Here is a 26,436-nt window from a genome sequence, read left to right as displayed (position 1 = left end):
ATATAGTATATACACGTCTAATGGAAAAGGGTCTATGTTACTGTCCTCCCATGCTGCCATAGTCAAAAGTCAAGAATCTGGCCATATATTCTCTCTCTCCTTTCCAAACTCATCTTCCTAAGCTCATCTTCCTCCACCTGTCTTGAAAAGTAAGATCCCAGATGTATATCTTAAGTTCTCTTCTCACATTCACATTCACAACTGCAAATATCAGTAACCTGATGTCTCCCAAATTTGTGCCTCCAGCTGAGATCTTTAATGTGGAGCCCACTGTCTCCTGGACATCCCCAAGAGAACTCAAACTCAGTCCATCCTAAAATGAACTATATTTTACATGATTGCAACCTTCTTTCCAAATGTCTTCTTCCTCCTATGTTCCTATCTTCTGAATTGTATCCAGTAATGAAACAGACAGATAGGACAGATAGGTCACAGAAGAGGACAAACCCGGGCTAATCCTATTGTCACTATAATAAACTAGTCACTAGGTTATTTCAATTTTACCCCTTTATAGTTTATATCCTCCTCTCCATATCCACTCCTACTGCCTTAGTTCACACGCTTATTTTTCATATGGATTCCTACAAGAGCTTCCAAACTGGTAACCCCAATCCATTTCCTTTCTAATGTTCCAAATTTAAACTGTTGCCAAGTCATCACAAATAAGACAGGTCAATCCTTTGATTATAATCTTTTCATGGCTCCCTATCACTTTCAAGATAGCATCTAAAATCTTTAGCACAGCAAACGGAATTTAAGAGTTTTATTCAATTCTCACGTCTAGACAATAAACCTACTGGCAGTTTCCCAAATGTATCACACATTTTAATGCCTTCGGGCCTTCATAAAAACAGTTCCTCTGACTGGAAGATGCTTCTTTACCTAACTTTCAAAGACTCAGCTTAATTATCACATCTCCAGCAAGTCACCATTTCACCCCATTCCCCACCAACTTGTCTCCTAACTTTCAGCTCCTACAATGCCCTATGCCTGCCTATAACACAGCAGTTAGTATACTGTTTTATAATTGCGGAGGCCTTAGATGAGCTCCTTGAGGGAAGATATTTTATACTTTGGTGTCCAGCACAAAGCCTAGCACAAAGAATATAACAATAGTTTGTTGAATAAATGTCTGAATGAGCATTTATTATGCACATATCTAGGAAATGCACTGCTAGAAGTTTAAGGAAAAATATTTGACATAAGCTATGTTAGACAGTTTCCTTTAAAGAGTATATAGTTATATACAGGGAAAAATCATAGTTACAAAAAGATATGTGCATTGTATAAAATGATAAGGGCCATAATGGAGGGAAAAACAGTTTGAAAGAACTTCAGTGAAGAAACTATATGACAGACTGGTGGGATGTCAGTAAGCCCAACTGGGATGAATCTAGAGATCACATTTTTGGCTCTGCAATATTTTATTGATAATGACCATTCTGGTGGGTGTGAGATGATGTCTCATTGTGGTTTTGACTTGCATTTCTCTAAAAGCCAAGGAAGTTGAGCATCTCTTCATGTGCCTTTTAGCCATTTGTATTTCCTCTTCTGAGAAGTGTCTGTTCAAGTCTTTTGCCCATTTTGTAATTGAGTTGGCTGTCTTTTTGCTGTTGAGTTAAACAATCTCTTTATAAATTCTGGAGACTAGACCTTTATCTGATATGTCATTTCCAAATATTGTCTCTCATTATGTAGGCTGTCTTTTTACTTTCTTAACAAAAGTGTTTAATTTTGAGGAGTTCCCATTTCTTTCGTTCTTTCTTCAATGCTCTTGCTTTGAGTGTAAGGTCTAGAAAACTGCCTCCTAGTACAAGATTTATAAGATATTTCCCTACATTTTCCTCTAACAGTTTTATGGTCTTAGAGCTAATGTTTAGGTCTTTGATCCGTTTTGAGTTAACTTTTGCATAGGGTGTGAGATATGGGTCCTCTTTCATTCTTTTGCATATGGATATCCAGTTCTCTAGGCATCATTTATTGAAGAGACTGTTCTGTCCCAGGTGAGTTGGCTTGACTGCCTTATCAAAGATCAAATGTCCATAGATGAGAGGGTCTATATCTGAGCACTCTATTCGATTCCATTGGTCAATATATCTATCTTTATGCCAGTACCATGCTGTTTTGACCACTGTGGCTTCATAATATGCCTTAAATTCAGGCAGCGTGAGACCTCCAACTTCATTTTTTTTTCTCAGGATACTTTTAGCTATTCAGGGCACCCTGCTCTTCCAGATAAATTTGGTTATTGGTTTTTCTATTTCTGAAAAGTAAGTTGTTGGGATTTTAATTGATATTTCATTGAATCTGTAAATCAATTTAGGTAGAATTGACATCTTAACTATATTTAGTCTTCCAATCCATGAATACAGTATGCCCTTCCATCTATTATAGGTCTTCTGTGATTTATTTTAACAATTTCTTATAGCTTTCTTTGTATAGGTCTTTTGTCTCTTAGTTAAATTTATTCCTAAATATTTTATTCTTTTGGTTGCAATTGTAAATGGAATTATTTTCTTGATTTCTCCCTCAGCTTGTTCATTACTAGTGTATAGAAACACTACAGATTTTTGAGTGTTGATCTTGTAACCTGCCACTTTGTTGTACTCATTTGTTAGCTCTAGTAGTTTTGCTGTGGATTTTTCAGGGTTTTCAACGTATAGTATCATATCATCTGTAAACAGTGAGAGTTTTACTTCTTCCTTTCCAATTTTGATGCCTTGTATTTCTTTTTCTTGTCTAATTGCTCTGGCTAAAACTTTCAACACAATGTTGAATAACAGTGGTGATAGTGGACATCCTTGTCTTGTTCCTGATCTTAGGGGGAAAGTTTTCAGTTTTTCCCCATTGAGGATGATGTTAGCTGTGGGTTTTTCATATATTCCCTTTATCATTTTGAAGAAGTTCCCTTCTATCCCTATTCTTTAAAGTGTTTTCAACAAGAAAGGATGTTGAATTTTGTCAAATGCCTTTCCTGCATCAATTGAGAGGATCATGTGGTTTTTCTGCTTTGATTTGTTGATATGGTGTATTACATTAACTGATTTTCTTATGTTGAACCATCCTTGCATACCTGGGATGAATCCTACTTGGTCATAATGTATAATTCTTTTAATGTGTTGCTGGATTTGATTTGCTAGAATTTTGTTGAGGATTTTTGCATCTATATTCATTAAAGAGATTGGTTTGTAGTTTTCTTTTTTTGTAATATCTTTGTCTGGCTTTGGTATGAGGGTGGTGTTGGCTTTGTAGAATGAGTTTGGCAGCTTTCCCTCCTCTTCAATTTTTTTGAAGTGTTTGAGTAGGATTGGTACTAATTCTTTCCAGAATGTTTGGTAGAATTCACATGTGAAGCCATCTGGTCCTGGACTTTTCTTTTTGGGAAGCTTCTTAATGACTGATTCAATTTCTTTACTTGTGATTGGTTTGCTGAAGTCGTCTATTTCTTCTCGAGTCAAAGTTGGTTGTTCATGCCTTTCTAGAAAGTTGTCCATTTAAACTACATTGTTGTATTTATTAGCATAAAGTTGTTCATAGTATTCTGTCATTACTTCCTTTATTTCTGTGGGGTCAGTGATTATGTCTTCTCTTCCACTTCTGATCTTATTTATTTGTACCCTCTCTCTTCTTCTTTATTTGCATCCCCTCTCTTCTTTTTTGTCAATCTTGCTAAGGGTCCATCAATTCTATTGATTTTCTCATAGAACCAGCTTCTGGTTTCATTGATTTTCTCAATTGTTTCATGTTCTCAATTTCATTTATTTCTGCTCTAATCTTCATTATTTCTTTCCTTTTGGTTGCTTTGGGGTTAGTTTGCTGTTCCTTCTCTACTTCTTCCAAGTGGGCAGTTAATTCCTCAATTTTTGCCCTTTCTTCTTTTTTGATATAGGCATTTAGGGCAATAAATTTCCCTCTTAGCACTGCCTTTGCTGCATCCCATAAGTTTTGATATGTTGTGTTTTCATTTTCATTTGCCTCGAGATATTTACTGATTTCTCTTGTAATTTCTGCCTTGACCCACTGGTTGTTTAAGAGTGTGTTGTTGAGCCTCCAAATATTTGTGAATTTTCTGGCAGTCTGCCTATTATTGATTTCCAACTTCATTCCTTTATGATCTGAGAAAGTGTTTTGTATGATTTCAGTCTTTTTAAATTTATTGAGACTTGCTTTGTGACCAAGCATATGGTCTACCCTTGAGAATGATCCATGAGCACTTGAGAAAAAGGTGTATCCTGCTGTTGTGGGGTGTAATGTTCTATAAATGTCTGTTAAGTGTAGCTTATTTATTGTATTATTCAAATTCTCTGTTTCTTTATTGATCCTCTGTCTACATGTTCTGTCCACTGATGAGAGTGTGGAATTGAAGTCTCCAACTATTGTGGTTGGCTCTGCAATACTTTAAATGACTTTCTAAACACACGACTGATTCACTTTCATAATTACATTTAAACCAAAGAAAATTAATTTAAAATCTCTCTGTATATATGAATGCATTACCCCTAACCCAATTTGTTATACTGAAACCCAAATTCACAGGTACTCTGTATGAAGTGAGGAACCAGGTGTGCTGGTTTGAAAGGATGTATGTACCCTAGAAAAGCCATGTTTTAATCCTAATCCCACTTTGTAAAGGCAGCCGTTTCTTCTAATCTGTATTCAGTACTGCATGTTTGAAACTGTAATTAGATAATCTCCCTGGAGATGTGATTTAGGGAGTCACATCTTGATGTGATCTTGATGTGATCATGAGTGATCAAGAGTAGCTGTTAAACTGGATTAGGCAGAGACGTCTCTCCACCCACATGGATGGGTCTTGATTGGTTTACTCGAATTCTATAAAAGAGGAAACATTTTGGAGAATAAGAGAGATTTCTGAGAGAGCAGAGAATGACATAGCCACGAGAAGCAGACTCTACCAGCCACTGACCTTTGGAGATGAAGATGGAAAATGCCTCCCAGGGACCTTCATGAAACAGGAAGTTATAAAAGAAAGCCAGCAGATGATGCCTTGTTCACCACGCCTTTCCAGATAAGCGAGAAACCCTGACCGTACTTGCCATGTGCCTTCTCACTTGAGGAGAAACCCTGAACTTCATTGGCCTTCTTGAACCAAGGTATCTTTCCCTGGATGCCTTAGATTGGACATTTCTATGGACTTGTTTTAATTGGGACATTTTCTTGGCCTTAGAACTGTAAACCAGCAACTTATTAAATTCCCCTTTTGAAAGCCATTCTGTTTCTGGTATATTGCATTCCGGCAGCTAGCAAACTAGAACACCAAGTAAATATAAAAAAATTTCATGATTAATTCTCATGATGATAGTTAACCAGTGACTGTAATAAATGGCAACAAAAGACATCATTAGGAAATAAATTAACATGGAATATATAAATACCATGAATGAAGTTAGTATATTTATTAAGAATTTTTTACATCATATTAAATTATGTAAGTAAAAGCAGAAATCTAAGTTACTGAATAAAACTTTCATGTTAATATTTCTAGTTCCTGAAATTTATCTCATTTAAGTTTACCCTCAGGGTTGTATTAAATAATGGATGAAAATAATTAAATACTATCCATTTATAAGGCAAAATATTTTAATCAAAGAGGAAATAATGAAAATTGCATTTATTATATTGACTCATTGATAAAATAATTAAATAGCAAAATAAAATGTGGGAAAATGGATTTTTACATTGCCAAAACTGTCCACATATTTTTCTGTATATGCAATTGCCTAATGAGGTTTTCCTCCTATAGGGAATTGTTTTACCATGTTCAAAATCACTCTTACCTGTTACTCAACTGAATCACAGAACTATGTACTAATTTTATCCTCCCTCCAGGTATTAAACCTAAAAATAGATAAACCAGAAGTAAATGCACTTTTTAATTCAAGTGTTAAATCAAAATCTAATTATGGTTGCCTGGAATCATTTTTCACTGTTTAAATATCTGTGTTATGAAATGACATTAAAAAATAAGTCAACAATTCCATAATAATTAAAATTTTTCAGTTTAAGGGCCTTATAGGAAAAAAGATTAGTGGAATCAAGATCAAGATGCCTTTACATTTTTAGATGTGATAAAATAAAATTTGGGCAGTTCACTAAGCAAAAAAAAAAAAAAATCAGTATTCAACACACCTTAAATTTACAGTATCAAATACTTAAGTGTTAATGTCCTTTTATAATTTATGCTCATAAGAAACATGTCAGAATTTTCCTTCCCAAAATTTCAAAGACATTCTTAGAAATTTGTTTGGCTTTGCTGCAGAATGTATATTGATGTATATGTTAGCTCCTCCATCCAAATGTTCACTGCTTATTACTTTACCAGCCTCTGGAACATAACATTCTCTCATTTCATTCTCTCAAACACTATAGAGATAAATTCTAAAGCCTGACTTTATTCTTCTCTTTTTTCTTTTATTTTCTCAAAGCTTTTACGGCCACAACCCTGACTCTTCAGCTATCTGTTGGCCTTGCTTCCCCTTTCTATTCCCAACATCCAGTCCCTCTTTTTATAATTATTGCAAAATGGGGACCTAGAAATTTATGTTATATTGAAACCTAAATTCTGAGCAAGGTACTGACTAGAACTCTGGGAGTAAATGAATACAATTAAATTCAACTTTGCAATTGGAAAAGGTTACCGTAATTATATAGCATGGGACTATGTTTATAAATTATTAACTGTCACAGTTATAACTATAATGCAAGAATATTAATGATGCTGTTTATAAATTTAAAATCAGCTCCAGAATTTTGTTCACCTGGGAAATAACTACAACTCGAATGCTACCTCCTATCTGAAGTCTTCCCTGAATTAGGTACACCTCCTCCCATGGGTCTTCCATACACTTCAGCTCTAGCAGTTCTATTACTGGATTACCATTATTTGCAAGTCAAATCTTTCCATGAGACTGGAATTTCCTCAGGCAGGTCTATGTCTTTCCATCTTTGCATCACTAGCACCTAGAACCATACCTAAACCCAGTTCATTCAAAGAAAATTTAATAAATGAATAAATGAGAAATGGTGGCTTATTAGTTTTAATTATGATTTGTGTTCTCAAATGGGCCACTAATCTACCTCATGCATACCAGAATTTGGAAACATCTTAAACTCTCCTGTAGGTATTTAATGCCCAAAGCTTTTCTAGCATTACTTGCTTATTAAGGTCTTCCCCTCTTTTGCTAAAAGCAAAGTTGGAACACAAAGTTTTAATCAGTGGCTTAATGGATAAAGAGTATTTTTATATAGTAACACTTAACAATGAAATATTTACTGCCCTATAACATTTTTGTATGACTATTTTGTAGAACTACAAAACATCTTTTATGCAAAATACTTTTCATGCAAAATAATTCTGTCTCCACACCCACACTATGTACTGACTGTGGGCAAAGAAAATCCTTAACTCCCAGGTATCTTCCATAATTGCTTGAAAACAGGTGCTTGATATATTGATGCCATATAAATAGAGGGACATTTTGGTTATGTCACAAGCACACAGCATAACCAGCCTCAAGATGTACATTTAAGAATGAGGGTTTTAAGAGCTCTTAGCTTTCAGATGCTAACACTGGGTTAGAAGGCAAGTTAAACTCTAGTTTTCATTCTAATACTGTGTTAACTGGTTTGTGCCATTTATCCTCTTGCATGCATCGTACATATATATTGAGAAGGTGAGACTAGGCAAGAGCAGAGGCTCCATCTAACTCTAATGTTGTATGACTGTACAAACATGAAAAACTAAACTGCAGATGGGCCAACACCAAGGATGCTGGTTTTATAATAAGCAAAATGAATGCCATATGAAGAAAACATTGAGAAAAATGATTCCTCTGCCTCAAGATAGTTACCACTAAAATCAATTAAACAATTCAGTCCTGTTAGTATTAACATTAGATTCTATAGTAAACTTTGAAGTTATCTTAGTGACATTTCAGTGAAAGCATGGATCATACTGCTCTGAACAATTCAGTGTCACTTTTGCTGTAATTTTTGCCTGACCTACCCAGCAGAAGGTCCCTGACACAAACGAGTTGCAACATGGACTTACTAGAAAATAAGTGGTTGGAGGCTAATGACTTGATAAGAAAGAGTTTAAAACACAGGCTAACCTAGACCATCTACAAAATGGAGCCCTATTATTCCATGACTTCCAAGCCTTTTCTGAAACTGAAAATCATACCACATGGCATCAAAAACAGCAAACTGTGGGAAGTTCAGATATTTTTGCTCAAACACATAACATTTGAGGAGTTGAACATACTTTAGTATTATCCAGTCCAAGTGATCTCAAGAAGAGTTCCATTTAGATTTATCAGTAAAAACTAAATGAATCAACCACTCAAGGACTTAGAGACCCTAAGAATACTGGAAAAGATATGGAAGATATAGAATTCCTTAATTTATAAAATAATATATAATAGAATGACATACATATACAAATAGAATTTATAAACCGTATGCAAATGAAAACATTTAGTTAAAATACCACTTGATCATTCTTATTAATTTAGATGCCTATTCAACAGTTGCAGCATATACAACTTTAAAGTTCATTTTTCAGGTAGCTAATTTAAATATTTTCAAGCAGTTACTGGTATACTTAAACTTATTCATTTTTAAAAATATTAATCGAAATTAATTCTTTAATTTAATAGTTACCTAAATCACTTATTGAACCTGCAGTGTCTGCCTTTGGTAATTCAACAACCACCTAAAAATATAATATTGATCATGAATATTAATACATTTTATAATTATGAAGTAAAACAAACAAAGCATAGTTCTAATTAAGATAGCTTGATATATTGGTTATTATTTAGTTCTCAAAAATAAATTTGCTCCAGAAAAAAAAATGAACATTAATTTTGTTTTTTTTTTCACATGGGCAGGCTCTGGGAATGTGCAAGAATGCTGCCACTGAGCCACCGGTGTACCACCCCTGATCATTAATTTTAGAACTAACATTTTAAATATTATTAATTTCATTATTTTAATCTTTAGTCGTTTTCATATTCTCTTCACTCATGATTTCATCATTAACCAGAGTTTCAATTAATCCTCTATGATGATTCCTTCTCACATAATTTTCTGGACCTGACATTTGGCTCAAATTTTAATTCCACGTTCCCAAAGGCCCAGAAAATTCCTAAATAGGTTCTTATGCAGGGACCCCAAACTCCTCATGTATAAAATTGTGTGTTCTCTCCCCCTCATAAACTAGTAAATACAGTCTTTGCTTTTGATTTTCTATTTTAGTTAAGTGTCATTATTGTATTCTTTTCCTCTTTTCTTCCCCATCCCTCTTCCACCCTCATCCAATTCAGGTATTTATCTCCCATCTAGACTTTTCAAAACTAAGTAGTCAAAAAAGTCATTGCATTTTATTCACTGTTTCTCTGTTTATATATAAACACTCTGAATCATATATATCTTCACTCACCCACACATTAAGAACTCCACTTTCATCCAAGGAAGCAATGTGGAATGACAAACCTGAGATTTCTAAAGAAAAAAGGAAAAAAAAAATAAAAAGAAATATTTTATAAATAAGGAAACCACAACCTATAACTATTAATTCAAGGATTTTAGAAAATTGAAGAATCTGCGTACCTTCTTGAGTAGAAAAAGGTGAAAGTACAAAGTTCTGTTTTTTGTAGATAGATGTTGAGATGGGTTCAATTGCTTGAAGTGGACTTCGGTGGTTTACTGATGTAAGGATGCCATCTATAGTTGAGAAATACAACAGTGCCCCACATATAAGTAATAAGTTGTAGAAATAAAATTAGATTTATGAATAGGCAAACAAAGAGATGTTTCTGGGTCTGGTAATGGCAGCCTCCTGGATCCATATCTCCACATATATTCCCCCCCAAAAAGCCATCAAACCAATACAGAACACAAATAATACGATACATAGCTACTGCTTTCAGCATTATGAGACAACACAGAAAACTACAAACCTCAAAATATCTTTAAGAAGCAAAAGAAATACCAAATTCCCACAAAGCAGACATCCTCCTGCAAGTCAGTAGGTATGGAGGGCAGAGGAAGGAGGTTAAGATACTCCATGAAAAAGAGGAGAATGTAACAAAGCCTTAAAACAGACAAAACACCCTCAGAAAGAGAAAGTCTGACTCCAAGTGCCAGAATACTGAATACAGGTCTAGATTTGGTATATCACTCACCATCTAAAAGGGAAGAGGCTTGAAAGTGAAGTGGAATCAGAAGTGGTAACTTCAGAGAAGCATTGCTTAATGGGGAGAAAGTGACAAACAAAAAAGAGAAACTGCCCACCAGAGACATAAGTAAGGGAAATAAAAGGAAGAGGAGAAAATTGACGAGTTTGGAGAAAGAAAAGAACCCTCCTTTCCATCCACCAAAAGTAGCATCCAGTAATGAAGCTGAATTTTGCAAATTAATAGAACAAAGCTCTTTTGAGCTTAGAAATCTGTTTACAAAATGTCTAGAACAGAAAAAAATGCCACAAAGAACTGCTATTTAAAAATGGATCACTAGATCCATCACTAGGCCACGGTAGTTCAGCAGGCAGAGTTTTTGCCTGCCATGCCAGAGACCCGTGTTCATTTTCTAGTGCCTGCCCATGCTAAACAAACAAACAAAAAAGGATCACTAGAGATGGGTGAACCCTTAGCTAATGAGGTTGAACTCCAATGTAAGTGAATAGATAGGAGTGAAGGTGATTTTCTAGTGGGTCTAGAAGTAATATTGCCATATTAAAGATGAACAAGATTGAAAGGGGTTGTATAGACTGATTTACACTAGAAATATGAATTAGTTCTTGTAAGAATTACTTCAAAGTAAATCTTGTGAAGCTTATGTAGGCAGTGGAGAACCTTAGACTACCTATAGACATGCCTAAGAGTTACTTCTGGAGGACCTCTTTTGTTGCTCAGATGTAGCCTCAGTCTCTCCAAGCCCAACTCTGCAAGTGAAATCATTGCCCTCCCCCCTAGTGGGACAGGACATCCAAGGGTGAAAGTCTTCCTGGTGAAGTGGAAGATGACTCCCAGGGATGAATCCAGACTTGGCACTGTAAGATCAACAATTCCATCCTGACCAAAAGGGGGAAAAGAAGTTTAATTAATAAAGTATCAGCGGCAGAGAGAGTTCAGAGTTGAGAGGCTACTCTGGAGGCTGCTCTTACAGAAGCTTCAGGTAGACCTTGCTACCTATCATAACCTGCCAACCAGGACCATTCCAGCCAATCTTAAAGAATACCTAGGGCAATATATATGATTCCACAAGGGTTCCAGGCACTAGAGTAACTTGCCAGAAACCTACAACCTCCAGATGGGTCCCTGGTCCAGATAAGTCCTGAAACCTAGCTCAGCCTCTCCAGAACATCAGATAGTTCCATTTCCCTACCCCATATTAGTGACAGACCCTTTCAATATGAAAATTAAGAATTACCATAGCCCAAACAACCCTAAAGAGAGGAATGGAAAGATCAAAGGTGATGGTGGAGTTATACAGAGAAGATAGGATTTAACAAATGAATATGAATGCTGAATCATTAAATTGATATCTCTTTTAGTCTCCAGTATTTTAGAGCAGCTAGAAGTAAAAACCTAAAATTGTGGAATTGTAACCCATGTCAAAATCTGAAATGTGTTGTACAATTAATTGTGGTGTTGCGCTTTGAAATTTATAGCTTTTTTGGATAGATGTTATTTTTCACAAAAAAAAGAAGAAAAAAAGTCGACTGTTATGATAAAAAAATATTTAAGTCCTCTAGCCTCCTATATTCTGGAGCAGCTAGAAGGAAAAATATGAGAGGATCATATGGGAGCCCATGATAAACGCTGGGATCTGTCCTGTAATTATTTGTTGAAGAGTGCTTTGAAAACTATTGCTTTTTTATTTCTTTGCTTTGTATATATGTTATACTATACAATAAAAAAGTTTTTTAAAATGGATCAATTAGGAAAAAAATTCAGAAAACAAACCTCTTATACCTGACATCAAAAATCAGTGAGGAAATAGCCAATCCTAAAGAATATCTAGGGCATTATACAAGAATCTACAAAAATTCCATGTACTAGAATAACTTTCCAGAAACCTACAATCTCCAGATGGGTCCCTAAGTCCTGAAATGCAGAGGGAGCAGCCTTTCCAGAATATCAACTAGCTCCATTCCCTTATCCAATATTATCGACAGCCCCATCCAACATGAAAAAGTTAGAATGGCCATAGCCCAAACCCTAAAGAGTGAGAGAAAGATCAAAGATGATGGTGGAATTATACCAAGAAGGTCAGGTTTAACAAATGAGTATGAGTGCTGAATCAGTATATTGACATTTATTTTGGTCTCCAGTATCTTAGAGCAGCTATAAATAAAAACCTAAAATTGTGGAATTATAACCCATACCAAACTCTGAAATCTGTTCTATGCTAATTGTTGCAATGTACTTTGAAATTTATTGTTTTTTTGTATATATGTTATTTTTCACCAAAAAGAAAAAAAAAACAGAAAGAAAAGTATAATAGAGAAGATAGGATTTAACAAATTAATATGTCTTATCTGAATCATACTAATATTCCTTTTGGTATCCATTGTCTTGGAGAACTAGAAGAAAAAAATGAAAAATTGTGGAACTGTAACTCATACCAAGCTTTAAAATCTGTTGTATAACTACTTATTAAAATGTACTTGGAAATTTATTGCTTTTTTGCACATGTTATTTTTCACAATAAAAAAAAGTTTAAAAAAACCATTGAGGAAATAATGGACTTTGTATCTGTGCATGTATGACTCTATACATGTATTTATATTTATATGTACATATATATGTAAGGTGTGTGTGTTCATCTATATTTTCTTTTAAGGGTTTTCAAGTTTTATGTTTCACATTTAGATTTGAAACCAATCAGAAATTTTTGTCTTTTATATGGGACAGATATTCAATTTTATTTTTTAATATGAATATCAGTTATCACAGAACCACTGATTGATTAAAAAGTCCAATCTCTTAAAAACCATTTCCACATGTGTGTGGGTCTATTTGTGAGCTTATTATAATGTTTCATTGGTTGACTTTTCTATCTTTACAATATACCTCATTGCTTTAATTAGTAAACCTTTAAAATTAATCTTGAACAAAATGTTCCACACCAAGGCAACATTTTAATAGGGTGGTGGTATATGGAAACCCTTTATTTTATGCACCATTTTTCTATAAACCCACAGCTTCTCAAATAAATAAATAAATCTTGCTTTCCTCCACCACTTTATTCTTTTCCCTAAATATATATGAGAATCAGATTGATAAGATCCTTGATGCCCACTAAGGTTTTTTTTTTCTTTATGGGTTTGTAGAACAATCATGCATAAAATACAGATTTCTTATATACCACCCTATTACTAGAACATTGCATTGGTGTGGAACATCTGATGAAAGATACTTAATTATACTATACTATACTATTAAGTATAGTTTATGGCTTAACTTAAAGTTCATTGTATAGTGTAGTGCCATGGTTTGTTCTGTTAAATTATTTATTCTGTTACCATATATAGAATTTAATATTTCATGTTTTAATCAAATTCAGGTATATATATATATTTTTTGGTGCTATGAATTATATTCACAATGTTGTGCTGCCATCACAGGCATCATTACCAAGACATTTGCATAATTCCAAATAGGAACCGTGTACCTTGTAAGTCTTAACTTCCTATTCCCTATTTCCTGGTTCCCTGGTAACCTATATTCTAGATTCTGACTATATGAGTTTGCATACTACTTAGGGAAAACTGATAGCTTTATGATCTCTTTACATCTATTTGAGTCCTTGTTTATGTGTTGCAATAATTTTTAGAATTCTATCATACAGGCCTTGTAAGTCTTTTGCTAGATTTATGCCTAAGTACCTTATTATACTTTTGTTGCTACTGTAAGTAAAATCTCATTTTAAATGACATTTTCTAATGGTTGCTCATATGTAGATACACAGTGCATCTCATATCTGGCAACTTCCTAACTCATTGTTTCTAAAATTTTTTCTGTATATTTTTTATTTTTTCTGCATGGACAATCACCTCATCTATAAATAAATTTTTACCCTTCCTAAACAATCATGTTTTTTGCTTCTTTTTTATTATCTTTATTACTAAAAACCTCTACATTTTAAAAATAGAGTGATTAGGTATTCTAGTATAATGTAAGTTAGAAAAAGTAATGGGAGCATCCTTGCCTTGTTCTTATATTAAACAGAATGCTTCTAAAATTTTGTCATTAAGAATGATAGACACGTCATAATAAAACTATTGAAAACCACACATAAAAAGCAAATCCTGAAAGCAGTAAGGGGAAAATCCAGTAAGCAGACAGGGAGGAAAATGATCTAATTAACAGTGGCCTCTCACTAGAAATCATGGGGGTAAGAAGCAAAACATCTTTAAAGTGCAGAAAGAAAAAAAAACAAAACTATGAACCCAGAATTGTATATAATCAGAAATACCTTTCAAGAATGACATTTTTAGCAAATGGTACTGAACAACTGGACATCCATAAGGGATGTCTTACTATGTATAAAAGTTAATTAGATACAAAAAAAGAGTAAAAATTAGGAATGGATCACAGACAAATACAAAAACTAAAATTATAAACCTTCTAGAAGAAAACAGGAAAAAAATCTGTGTATATTTCAGTGAAGCAAAGACATGATTAGATTTGATATGAAAATACAATCCATAAAAGATAAAACATTGATTACCAGGCTTCATCAAATTTAAAAACTTTTGCCGTCTTGAAAGACAATATTATGGGAAAAGACACCACAGATTGGGAGAAAATAGTCACAAAATATATATCAGATAAAGACTTGGATCCAGAATAAAGAACTCTCAAAAGTTAACAAGAAAACAACCACCCCCAAAAATGAGCAAAAGATTTGCAACAGACATCACCAAAGAAGATACATGGATTGCAAATAAACATATGAAAATTAAAGCCAAAATGTCATACTACTGTACACACCTATTAAAAATGGCTAAAAAAAAAAAGACAAAATCAACTGTGCGTGAGGCTGCAGAGCAACTGGAATGCTCACACTTTGCTAGGAAACAAAGTGGTACCTTTATGCAGCCTTTACTCATAATCACCAACAACTGGAAATAACCAAATGCCCTTCAACTGGTGAATGGATAAGTAAACTTGGTATACCTATACAACAGGATACTGTTCAGCAAAGAAGAAATGTATACATACAACAACATAAATGAATTTCAAATATATTAAACTAAGTGAAAGAAGCCAAAGTCGAAAATCTATATACTGAATAAATCCATTCATTGGACATTCTGGAAAAAAGCAAACCTATAGGTTCAAAAAACAGATAAGTAATTACTAGGGGATTGGGATTGGGACAAAGGGATACTACAAAGGGACATGTGGGAATTTTTCAGGGCCATGAAAAGGTTCTGTATTTTGATTGTGTTGGTGGAAAAAAGACTGTGCTTATCAAAAATTAGTAGACCTGCACACCTGAAAAGGGTAAATTATATTGTGCATATACTGCAACTCAATAAACTTGACTTAAAAAAAAAACAATGAGATAACCTAAAAGAGCTCCATAATTCTCAAATTAAATTCAGAAATGGTTAAGTATTAAAAGTCATGATGCTCTGAGTCTTTGATAATTAATAATACAACCAAGTTGCCTCATTCCTAGAGGTAAAAAGAGAATAAAAAGAAATTTACTCATGGTTACCTTAAGTTCATCAGTAGAACCAAGATTTATATTAATTAACTGACCAATCAATCAGAACAACTCAATTGCTTTTGAGTCTTGTGCCGGTTTGAAAGGATATAAGTACCCTAGAAAAGCCATGTTTTAATCCTAATCCCATTTTGTAAAGGCAGTGATTTCTTCTAAACCCTATTCAGTACTGTATGTTGAAAATTTTAATTACACTATCTCCATGGAGAGGTGACTTACTCAAGAGTGGGTTAAACTGGATTAGGTGATGTGTCTCCACCCATTCCAGGAGGGTCTTGATTACCTTATTGGAATCTCATAAAAGGGGAAACATTTTGGAGGAAGTGGGAGATCCAGAGAAAGCAGAGAACAACAGAACCACAAGACAGCCACCACAGAACACCACAGATCCATGAAGCAGAGAGTCCAGCAACTTTTGGAGAGAAAGAAGGAAAATGCCTCCTGGGGAGCTGGACAGGAAGTTAGCAGATGATGTGAAAATCGCCATATGCCCTTTCAGCCAAGAGAGAAACCCTGACTGTGTTCACCATCAGCCTTTCCACTTGAGAGAGAAACCCTGAACTTCATTGGCCTTCCTGAATTAAGGAATCTTTCCCTGGATGCCTTAGATTGGACATTTCTATAGATTTGCTTTAACTGGGACATTTTCTTAGTTTTAGAACTGTAAATTAGAAACTTACTAAATTCCCCTTTTTAAAGGCCATTCTGTTTCTGGTATATTGCATTCTGGCAGCTAGCAAACTAGAACAAATCCATATCCACCTAATCAGTCATGGAAAAAATGAAAGAGCTGCTTACCTCCAACTATTACAAGACCTTGCAAAAGTGCTTTTTTTCTTTGTTTCTTAATTTCTATTTTGAAATAATTATAGATTGTCAGGAAGTTGCAAATATAGTACAGAAGCCCCTGTACCCTTCACCTAGTTTCCACCAACAGTTATATCTTACATAATTATGATATCAAAACCAGGAAACTGACATTGGTACCATGTGTGTGTACCACTCTATGTCACTTATTACATGTGTAGATCCACATGACCAACCTAGCAGTCAAGACACAGAACTATTCCATCACCACAAAGTTCTTCCTTGTGCTACCCTTTATAGCCATTCCCATCCTCCTTCTCACCATCCCAAACCCCTGCCCACCACTAATCTGTTTTTCCTCTCTACAGTTTTGCCCTCTGAAGAATGTTATATAAACAGAATCATGCATGTGACCTTTAGAGAATGGCATTTTTTACTCAGTATAATTCCTTGGGATCTACCCAAGTTGTTGCATGTATCAATTTTAGTTCCTTTTTATCACCAAGTAGTATTCCATGATATGAATGTACCAAGTTTGTTTAACCATTCACTTTCTGAGCTGCAACTGTATTTTTAAAAGCTACTGGTTGGCATACATTGGGCAGTATAAAGGTAATGTAATCAAAGACTAAAAGACAAACACTTTTTTAACTGTAATCTTAATCAGCTTTGGAAAGAAAAAAGACAAAGACTACAAATAAATATTTTTGCTAGCAATTGAGAAACATAACAAAAGGCAGTTATTGTGAAGGGGTAAAGCAGCACTATCAATTGTGACTGTCAGTAGAAAGGCTACAAGGAAAAGAAGTGCTCATTTTACAGTAGTGGTTCTCAACCAGAGACCACTGAGTGCCATCCACTCACCCAGGGACATAAGGCAATGCCTGGAATCATAACTCTGTGTTGGCATGCTCTGGCATCCAGTGGGTCTAGGTTAGGGATGCTGACAAACATTCTGCAATGCACAGGGCAGCCTCTCACAACAAAGAATTATATGGATCAGAATGTCAGCAGTGCTTGACAGAAGTGTCTTCAGAGCAAACACTGCCTGCTTTTTTGTGTCATTCCCCTGCCTTCCTACTTGGAAAATATTCATGACAAGATGTAAAGACCCCGTCAAAATCCAAAAGAAATTTGAAGAAAACAGGCAGAGGACTGGTATCATGGTCCATGGAAATGGGTAAGAACAAAATGAAGTGTCTAGAGGAGGAACGTGGGACTCCTAAGTGGGAATAAAGAGTGTGTGAGGGAAAACTATAGATCAGAAAAAAAAGTCTGCATGAATGAAAACCCTAGCCTGTGCCCACCCAGGTCACAGACTGCAGAAAGGCACAGGTCCCCAGAATCTCAGTGCTGAGAGCTCTGGTGTCAGAGTGATCCAGGTCTGGGTGCAGGCTCTACCCCTAAGTAGTTAATGTGACCTTGGATAAATTATCTAATTTTCAAAGGCACCAGGCTCTTTTGACCGTGGTGGGCAGTTACTGCTCAAGCGTGTACGCTCCCTGCCTGAGGCACAGGAAGACAGAGCTCAGGATGGAACGCAGGGGACTTCCGGAGAAGATGGCGGCTTAGTAAGACGCGCGGATCTTAGTTTCTCCTCCAGGACAGCTACTAGGGGAGTAGAAACAATACAGAACAGCTCCCAAAGCCACGACAGAGATAAAAAAGACAGCGTACCCCATCCTGGAACGGCTGGCTGGCTGAGAGAACCCGCTCTGGTGAGATCGCCTAAGGGCGCGGGCTTCACCGGGCGGGGCGGCAAGCGGCCAGAGTCACTCCCTTCCCCCTTCCCAGGCCAGCTGGGAGAATTGGACAGGCAGTCCCCTCAAACCGCGGCGGCTGGCGCCCCCACCACGCGCGGCCCCCTGGACCAACTGAGAGAATTGGATCGGAAATCCCCAGGCCATGGAGAACAGTGACGGGAGGGGGGCCCCTTCCAAACCCGTGACTCCCCGGGAACGTGCACTCTCCTGGGTGGGCCGCTGCGGCTGGCGCCCTCCCGCCACGCTTGGCACCCCGGGCTGACTAGGAAATTGAGATGGGCGCTTTCCTGGGCTGCGGCGGCCAGCGACCCTCCCCGTGTTTGGACCCCGGGCCGGCTGGCACTCTTCCAAGCTGCTTCGGCTAGCGAAACTCCCGGACGGCGAGAGTTTTCCAAAGTTAAAGGACCCACAGGACCTTTTACTGGTGAGACCCGCAGAAAAACATGTGCCACGAGTGCCACCTACTGGGAAGGATAAGAAAAACAGAACCCAGAGATTTCACAGAAAAATCTTCCAAACTTTTGGATCCAACACCCAGGGAAACCTGTCTAAATGCGCAGATGCCAGCAGAAGATAACGGATCACGCTCAAAAAATTGAAAATATGGCCCAGTCAAAGGAACAAACCAATAGTTCAAATGAGATACAGGAGCTGAGACAACTAATCCTGAATATACGAACAGAAATGGAAAACCTCTTCAAAAACGAAATCGATAAATTGAGGGAGGACATGAAGAAGACATGGGCTGAACATAAAGAAGAAATAGAAAAACTGAAAAAACAAATCACAGAACTTATGGAAGTGAAGGACAAAGTAGAAAAGATGGAAAAAACAATGGATACCTACAATGATAGATTCAAAGAGACAGAAGATAGAATTAGTGATTTGGAGGATGGAACATCTGAATTCCAAAAACAAACAGATACTATCGGGAAAAGAATGGAAAAATTTGAACAGGGTATCAGGGAACTCAAGGACAATATGAACCACACAAATATACATGTTGTGGGTGTCCTAGAAGGAGAAGAGAAGGGAAAAGGAGGAGAAAAACTAATGGAAGAAATTATCACTGAAAATTTCCCAACTCTTATGAAAGACCTAAAATTACAGATCCAAGAAGTGCAGCACACCCCAAAGAGATTAGACCCAAATAGGCGTTCTCCAAGACACTTACTAGTTAGAATGTCAGAGGTCAGAGAGAAAGAGAGGATCTTGAAAGCAGCAAGAGAAAAACAATCCATCACATACAAGGGAAACCCAATAAGACTATGTGTAGATTTCTCAGCAGAAACCATGGAGCCTAGAAGACAGTGGGATGATATATTTAAATTACTAAAAGAGAAAAACTGCCAACCAAGACTCCTATATCCAGCAAAATTGTCCTTCAAAAATGAGGGAGAAATTAAAACATTCTCAGACAAAAAGTCACTGAGAGAATTTGTGACCAAGAGACCAGCTCTGCAAGAAATACTAAAGGGAGCACTAGAGTCAGAAACAAAAAGACAGAAGAGAGAGGTATGGAGAAGAGTGTAGAAAGAAGGAAAGTCAGATATGATATATATAATACAAAAGGCAAAATGGTAGAGGAAAATATTATCCAAACAGTAATAACACTAAATGTTAATGGACTGAATTCCCCAATCAAAAGACATAGACTGGCAGAATGGATTAAAAAACAGGATCCTTCTATATGCTGTCTACAGGAAACACATCTTAGACCCAAAGATAAACATAGGTTGAAAGTGAAAGTTGGGAAAAGATATTTCATGCAAATAACAATCAGAAAATAGCAGGAGTGGCTATACTAATATCCAACAAGTTAGACTTCAAATGTAAAACAGTTAAAAGAGACAAAGAAGGACACTATATACTATTAAAAGGAACAATTAAACAAGAAGACATAACAATCATAAATTTTACGCACCGGACCAGAATGCCCCAAAATACGTGAGGAATACACTGCAAACACTGAAAAGGGAAATAGACACAAATACCATAATAGTTGGAGACTTCAATTCCCCACTTTCATCAATGGACAGAACATCTAGACAGAGGATCAATAAAGAAATAGAGAATCTGAATATTACTATAAATGAGCTAGACTTAACAGACATTTATAGGACATTACATCCCACAACAGCAGGATACACCTTTTTCTCAAGTGCTCATGGATCATTCTCAAAGATAGACCATATGCTGGGTCACAAAGCAAGACTTAACAAATTTAAAAGATTGAAATCATACACAACACTTTCTCAGATCATAAAGGAATGAAGTTGGAAATCAATAATAGGCGGAGTGCCAGAAAATTCACAAATACGTGGAGGCTCAACAACACACTCTTAAACAACGAGTGGGTCAAAGAAGAAATTGCAAGAGAAATTAGTAAATACCTCGAGGCGAATGAAAATGAAAACACAACATATCAAAACTTATGGGACGCAGCAAAGGCAGTGCTAAGAGGGAAATTTATTGCCCTAAATGCCTATATCAGAAAAGAAGAAAAGGCAAAAATGCAGGAATTAACTGTCCACTTGGAAGAACTGGAGAAAGAACAGCAAACCAATCCCAAAGCAAGCAAAAGGAAAGAAATAACAAAGATCAGAGCAGAAATAAATGAAATTGAAAACAATAGAGAAAATCAATAAGACCAGAAGTTGGTTCTATGAGAAAATCAACAAGATTGATGGGCCCTTAGCAAGATTGACAAAAAGAAGAAGAGAGAGGATGCAAATAAATAAGATCAGAAATGGAAGAGGAGACATAACTACTGACCTCACAGAAATAAAGGAGGTAATAACAGGATACTATGAACAACTTTATGCTAATAAATACAACAATTTAGATGAAATGGACGGGTTCCTGGAAAGACATGAACAACCAACTTTGACTCAAGAAGAAATAGATGACCTCAACAAACCAATCACAAGTAAAGAAATTGAATTAGTCATTCAAAAGCTTCCTAAAAAGAAAAGTCCAGGACCAGATGGCTTCACATGTGAATTCTACCAAACATTCCAGAAAGAATTAGTACCAACTCTCCTCAAACTCTCCAAAAAAATCGAAATGGAGGGAAAACTACCTAATTCATTCTATGAAGCCAACATCACCCTCATACCAAAACCAGGCAAAGATATTACAAAAAAAGAAAACTACAGACCAATCTCTCTAATGAATATAGATGCAAAAATCCTCAATAAACTTCTAGCAAATCGTATCCAACAACACATTAAAAGAATTATACATCATGACCAAGTAGGATTCATCCCAGGTATGCAAGGATGGTTCAACATAAGAAAATCAATTAATGTAATACACCATATCAACAAATCAAAGCAGAAAAATCACATGATCATCTCAATTGATGCAGAGAAGGCATTTGACAAGATTCAACATCCTTTCCTGTTGAAAACACTTCAAAAGATAGGAATACAAGGGAACTTCCTTAAAATGATAGAGGGAATATATGAAAAACCCACAGCTAATATCATCCTCAATGGGGAAAAATTGAAAACTTTCCCCCTAAGATCAGGAACAAGACAAGGATGTCCACTATCACCACTATTATTCAACATTGTGTTGGAGGTTCTAGCCAGAGCAATTAGACAAGAAAAAGAAATACAAGGCATCAAAATTGGAAAGGAAGAAGTAAAACTATCACTGTTTCCAGATGATATGATACTATACGTCGAAAACCCAGAAAAATCCACAGCAAAACTACTAGAGCTAATAAATGAGTACAGCAAAGCAGCAGGTTACAAGATCAACATTCAAAAATCTGTAGCATTTCTATACACTAGTAATGAACAAGCTGAGGGGGAAATCAAGAAACGAATCCCATTTACAATTGCAACTAAAAGAATAAAATACCTAGGAATAAATTTAACTAAAGAGACAAAAAACCTATATAAAGAAAACTACAAAAAACTGTTAAAAGAAATCACAGAAGACCTAAATAGATGGAAGGGCATACCGTGTTCATGGGTTGGAAGACTAAATATAGTTAAGATGTCAATCCTACCTAAATTGATTTACAGATTCAATGCAATACCAATCAAAATCCCAACAACTTATTTTTCAGAAATAGAAAAGCCAATAAGCAAATTTATCTGGAAGGGCAGGGTGCCCCGAATTGCTAAAAACATCTTGAGGAAAAAAAACAAAGCTGGATGTCTTGCACTGCCTGACTTTAAGGCATATTATGAAGCCACAGTGGTCAAAACAGCATGGTATTGGCATAAAGATAGATATATTGACCAATGGAATCGAACAGAGTGCTCAGATATAGACCCTCTCATCTATGGACATTTGATCTTTGATAAGGCAGTCAAGCCAACTCACCTGGGACAGAACAGTCTCTTCAATAAATGGTGCCTAGAGAACTGGATATCCATATGCAAAAGAATGAAAGAAGACCCATGTCTCACACCCTATACAAAAGTTAACTCAAAATGGATCAAAGATCTAAACATTAGCTCTAAGACCATAAAACGGTTAGAGGAAAATGTTGGGAGATATCTTATGAATCTTACAACTGGAGGCCGTTTTATGGACCTTAAACCTAAAGCAAGAACACTGAAGAAGGAAATAAATAAATGGGATCTCCTCAAAATTAAACACTTTGGTGCATCAAAGAACTTCATCAAGAAAGTAGAAAGACAGCCTACACAATGGGAGACAATATTTGGAAATGACATATCAGATAAAGGTCTAGTATCCAGAATTTATAAAGAGATTGTTCAACTCAACAACAAAAAGACAGCCAACCCAATTACAAAATGGGAAAAAGACTTGAACAGACACCTATCAGAAGAGGAAATACAAATGGCCAAAAGGCACATGAAGAGATGCTTAATGTCCCTGGCCATTAGAGAAATGCAAATCAAAACCACAATGAGATATCATCTCACACCCACCAGAATGGCCATTATCAACAAAACAGAAAATGACAAGTGCTGGAGAGGATGCGGAGAAAGAGGCACACTTATCCACTGTTGGTGGGAATGTCAAATGGTGCAACCACTGTGGAAGGCAGTTTGGTGGTTCCTCAAAAAGCTGAATATAGAATTGCCATACGACCCAGCAATACCATTGCTGGGAATCTACTCAAAGGACTTAAGGGCAAAGACACAAACGGACATTTGCACACCAATGTTTATAGCAGCGTTATTTACAATTGCAAAGAGATGGAAACAGCCAAAATCTCCATCAACAGAAGAGTGGCTAAACAAACTGTGGTATATACATACGATGGAATATTATGCAGCTTTAAGACAGAATAAACTTATGAAGCATGTAATAACATGGATGGACCTAGAGAACATTATGTTGAGTGAGTCTAGCCAAAAACTAAAGGACAAATACTGTATGGTCCCACTGATGTGAACGGACATTCGAGAATAAATTTGGAATATGTCATTGGTAACAGATTCCAGCAGGAGGTAGAAACAGGGTAAGATAATGGGCATTGGAGCTGAAGGGATACAGACTGTGCAACAGGACTAGATACAAAAACTCAAAAATGGACAGCACAATAATACCTAATTGTAAAGTAATCATGTTAAAACACTGAATGAAGCTGCATCTGAGCTATAGGTTTTTGTTTTGTTTTGTTTTTACTATTATTACTTTTATTTTTTCCTCTATATTAACATTCTATATCTTTTTTGGTTGTGTTGCTAGTTCTTCTAAACCGATGCAAATGTACTAAGAAACGATGATCATGCATCTATGTGATGATGTTAAGAATTACTGACTGCATATGTAGAATGGTATGATTTCTAAATGTTGGGTTAATTTCTTTTTTTCCGTTAATTAAAAAAAAAAAAAAAGAGAAGGGATACAGACTGTGCAACAGAACTGGATATAAAAACTCAGAAATGGACAGCACAATACTACCTAATTGTAATGCAATTATGTTAAAACATTGAATGAAGCTGCATGTAAGGTATAGGTTTTTTTTTCTCTCTATTATCGTTTTAATTCTTATTCTGTTGTCTTTTTATTTCTTTTTCTAAATCGATACAAATGTACTAAGAAATGATGAATATGCAACTATGTGATGATATTAAGAATTATTGATTGTACATGTAGAATGGAATGATTTCTAAATATTTTGTTAATGTTTTTTAATTAAAAAAAAATTTACAATTACAAAAAAAAATGATCTAATTTTTCCAAGCCATATATGATATGAGGAAAATACTAATAGTGGCTATGCTGTCATGCTATCATTACGAGAAGTACATGAGATAGTGGTTGCAAAGCACTTAGAAAAAGTCCTACATATAAGAAAGGCTTACTAAATATTTGTTGTTATTTATGTCAGATGTGGTATGACATAAATTATTCACTTGAGTCAAATCAAGAATACTAAAATGTCAAGCTGTTCTAGTTCCTTTTACCCACCCAAGAGATAACTAATTTACTTAAGATTTAAATCATGAATCGAGCAAACCATACAAAGGGAGCGTATACTGCAATACACCTTCAGCTATAACTATCAGATTTAATCTAAGGGTGATTTTGTTCAGGTTTTTTTGGAATTCCCAAATTTAATAGGAAAGTATATTCCAAATGTTAACTAAATAGATTTTCTGTTTTTTCTATTTATCAAATGCGTCTTTGGACACTGCAAATAGTCAGATCCCCATTATCTGGGATAATTTAACTAAATAAATACAAACAAATTGAAGCATTTCTAAAAGCCGTCATGGCTTTTCTAGAAGACAAATAAGCAGTAGGAAGATGATACTGACCAGTAGAAAATGTGGCTGTCCTGAATGTCCAAAAACAATCATTCAGCTTCACATAATGATGTATTCTAGAGTCTTCTCTTAAATCCCATACAACTACTGAGCCATGGACTGTTCCAGCAAACAGTAAAAATGCTTTAAAAGGGCTAAAGCAGCAACACGTGACCTAAAAAAAACAACACATATACAAAAAGCTGGTAACAGAAAAATATAAGAATCATGTCCACACAAGTGGAGTACAGTATCTGATTCTTTTTCAGTTTACATGGGTATTCCTACAAAAACCTTTCACCCCAGGAAGCTGTGGAATATAGTAAATAGAACATGGATTTTTGTACCAGAAAAAAAGTATCTCAAATTCTGGCTTAGGTATTTTAAAACTTCAACTTTTGTGTGAGACCAAAGGGATAGATGTTTCTTGGGTGCAAAATTTATATTTTGGGTCACACATTACTTAACTTGTATGGTCAGTTTAGTTGAACAATGTAAGTACATGGAATCTTGAATAGGAAGTAAGATTTTGTTGGTTAGTGTGATGCCCTGATATAGCCCAGAGTAATCTGGGCAATGAATAAAAACATATTTGCAAAGTCCCTTGAGGGACTGGGAAAAAAGGAGGAAATATTCAACTTCCCCATGTGAAGAATTTCTGATATTCTCGTAAGTGGGGGGGGGGGGGTAGGGAGGGGTGGGGGAGGCAACCAAATCAATAGGCTGGGCCCTAGATCTTGAGGTTTGCCCCTATGAAACTTACTCTTGCAAAGGATAGGCTAAGCCTACTTTAAATTATGCCTAAGAGTCACCCCCAGAGAATCTCTTTTGTTGCTCAGATGTGACCTCTTCTCTAAGTCACTTTGGCAGGTGAGTTCACTGCCCTCCCGGTGACGGGGGCATGACTCCCAGGGCTGTATCTCCCTGGCATGTGGGACAGAAATCCTTGGATAAGCTGGGACATGGCATCAAGGGATCAAGAAAACCTTCTTGACCAAAAGGGGGGAGAAGAGAAATGAGATGAAGTTTCAGTGGCTGAGTGATTTCAGACAGAGTTCAAAGGTTATCCTGGAGGTTATTCTTATGTATTATATAAATATTCCTTTTTGGGTTATGGTATATTGAAGTGGGTGGAAGTACCTGAAACTGTTTAGCTGTGTGCAAGTAGCCTTGATTCTTGAAGACAATTGTATAATGATATAACTTTTACAATGTGACTATAGGATTGTGAAAACCTTGTGACTGATTCTCCTTTTATCCAGAGTACGGACAGATGACTAGAAAAAAATATGGATAAAAAACAACTAAATAATGGGGGGTACAGAGTGTAAAATAAATTGGGTAGATGGAAATAC

General features: G+C 35.8%; 1 protein-coding gene across 11 annotated transcripts in view; it reads right to left on the bottom strand.

Annotated features, from left to right (window-relative positions):
- Positions 1-26,436, bottom strand: part of DYNC2I1 (dynein 2 intermediate chain 1) — a 136,423-nt gene that overhangs the window by 20,350 nt on the left and 89,637 nt on the right. For 10 of the 11 annotated variants that reach the window (XM_077151655.1, XM_077151653.1, XM_077151657.1 and 7 more), the window contains 5 exons: positions 25,094-25,256; positions 9,634-9,747; positions 9,464-9,525; positions 8,683-8,734; positions 5,799-5,859 (listed from right to left, as the gene is read on the bottom strand). In XM_077151655.1, the coding sequence (XP_077007770.1) occupies positions 5,799-5,859; positions 8,683-8,734; positions 9,464-9,525; positions 9,634-9,747; positions 25,094-25,256 (452 nt within the window). Of the gene's footprint in view, positions 1-5,798; positions 5,860-6,814; positions 6,994-8,682; positions 8,735-9,463; positions 9,526-9,633; positions 9,748-25,093; positions 25,257-26,436 lie in introns of those variants that run through there. The other variant, XM_077151661.1, reaches the window with a different exon arrangement.

This window comes from Tamandua tetradactyla, chromosome 1 (assembly GCF_023851605.1).
Source record: "Tamandua tetradactyla isolate mTamTet1 chromosome 1, mTamTet1.pri, whole genome shotgun sequence".
In the NCBI taxonomy this organism is placed as follows: domain Eukaryota; kingdom Metazoa; phylum Chordata; class Mammalia; order Pilosa; family Myrmecophagidae; genus Tamandua; species Tamandua tetradactyla.
Note: the sequence above shows the minus strand (reverse complement) of the source record. Positions and strands in the feature narration are given on the sequence as shown.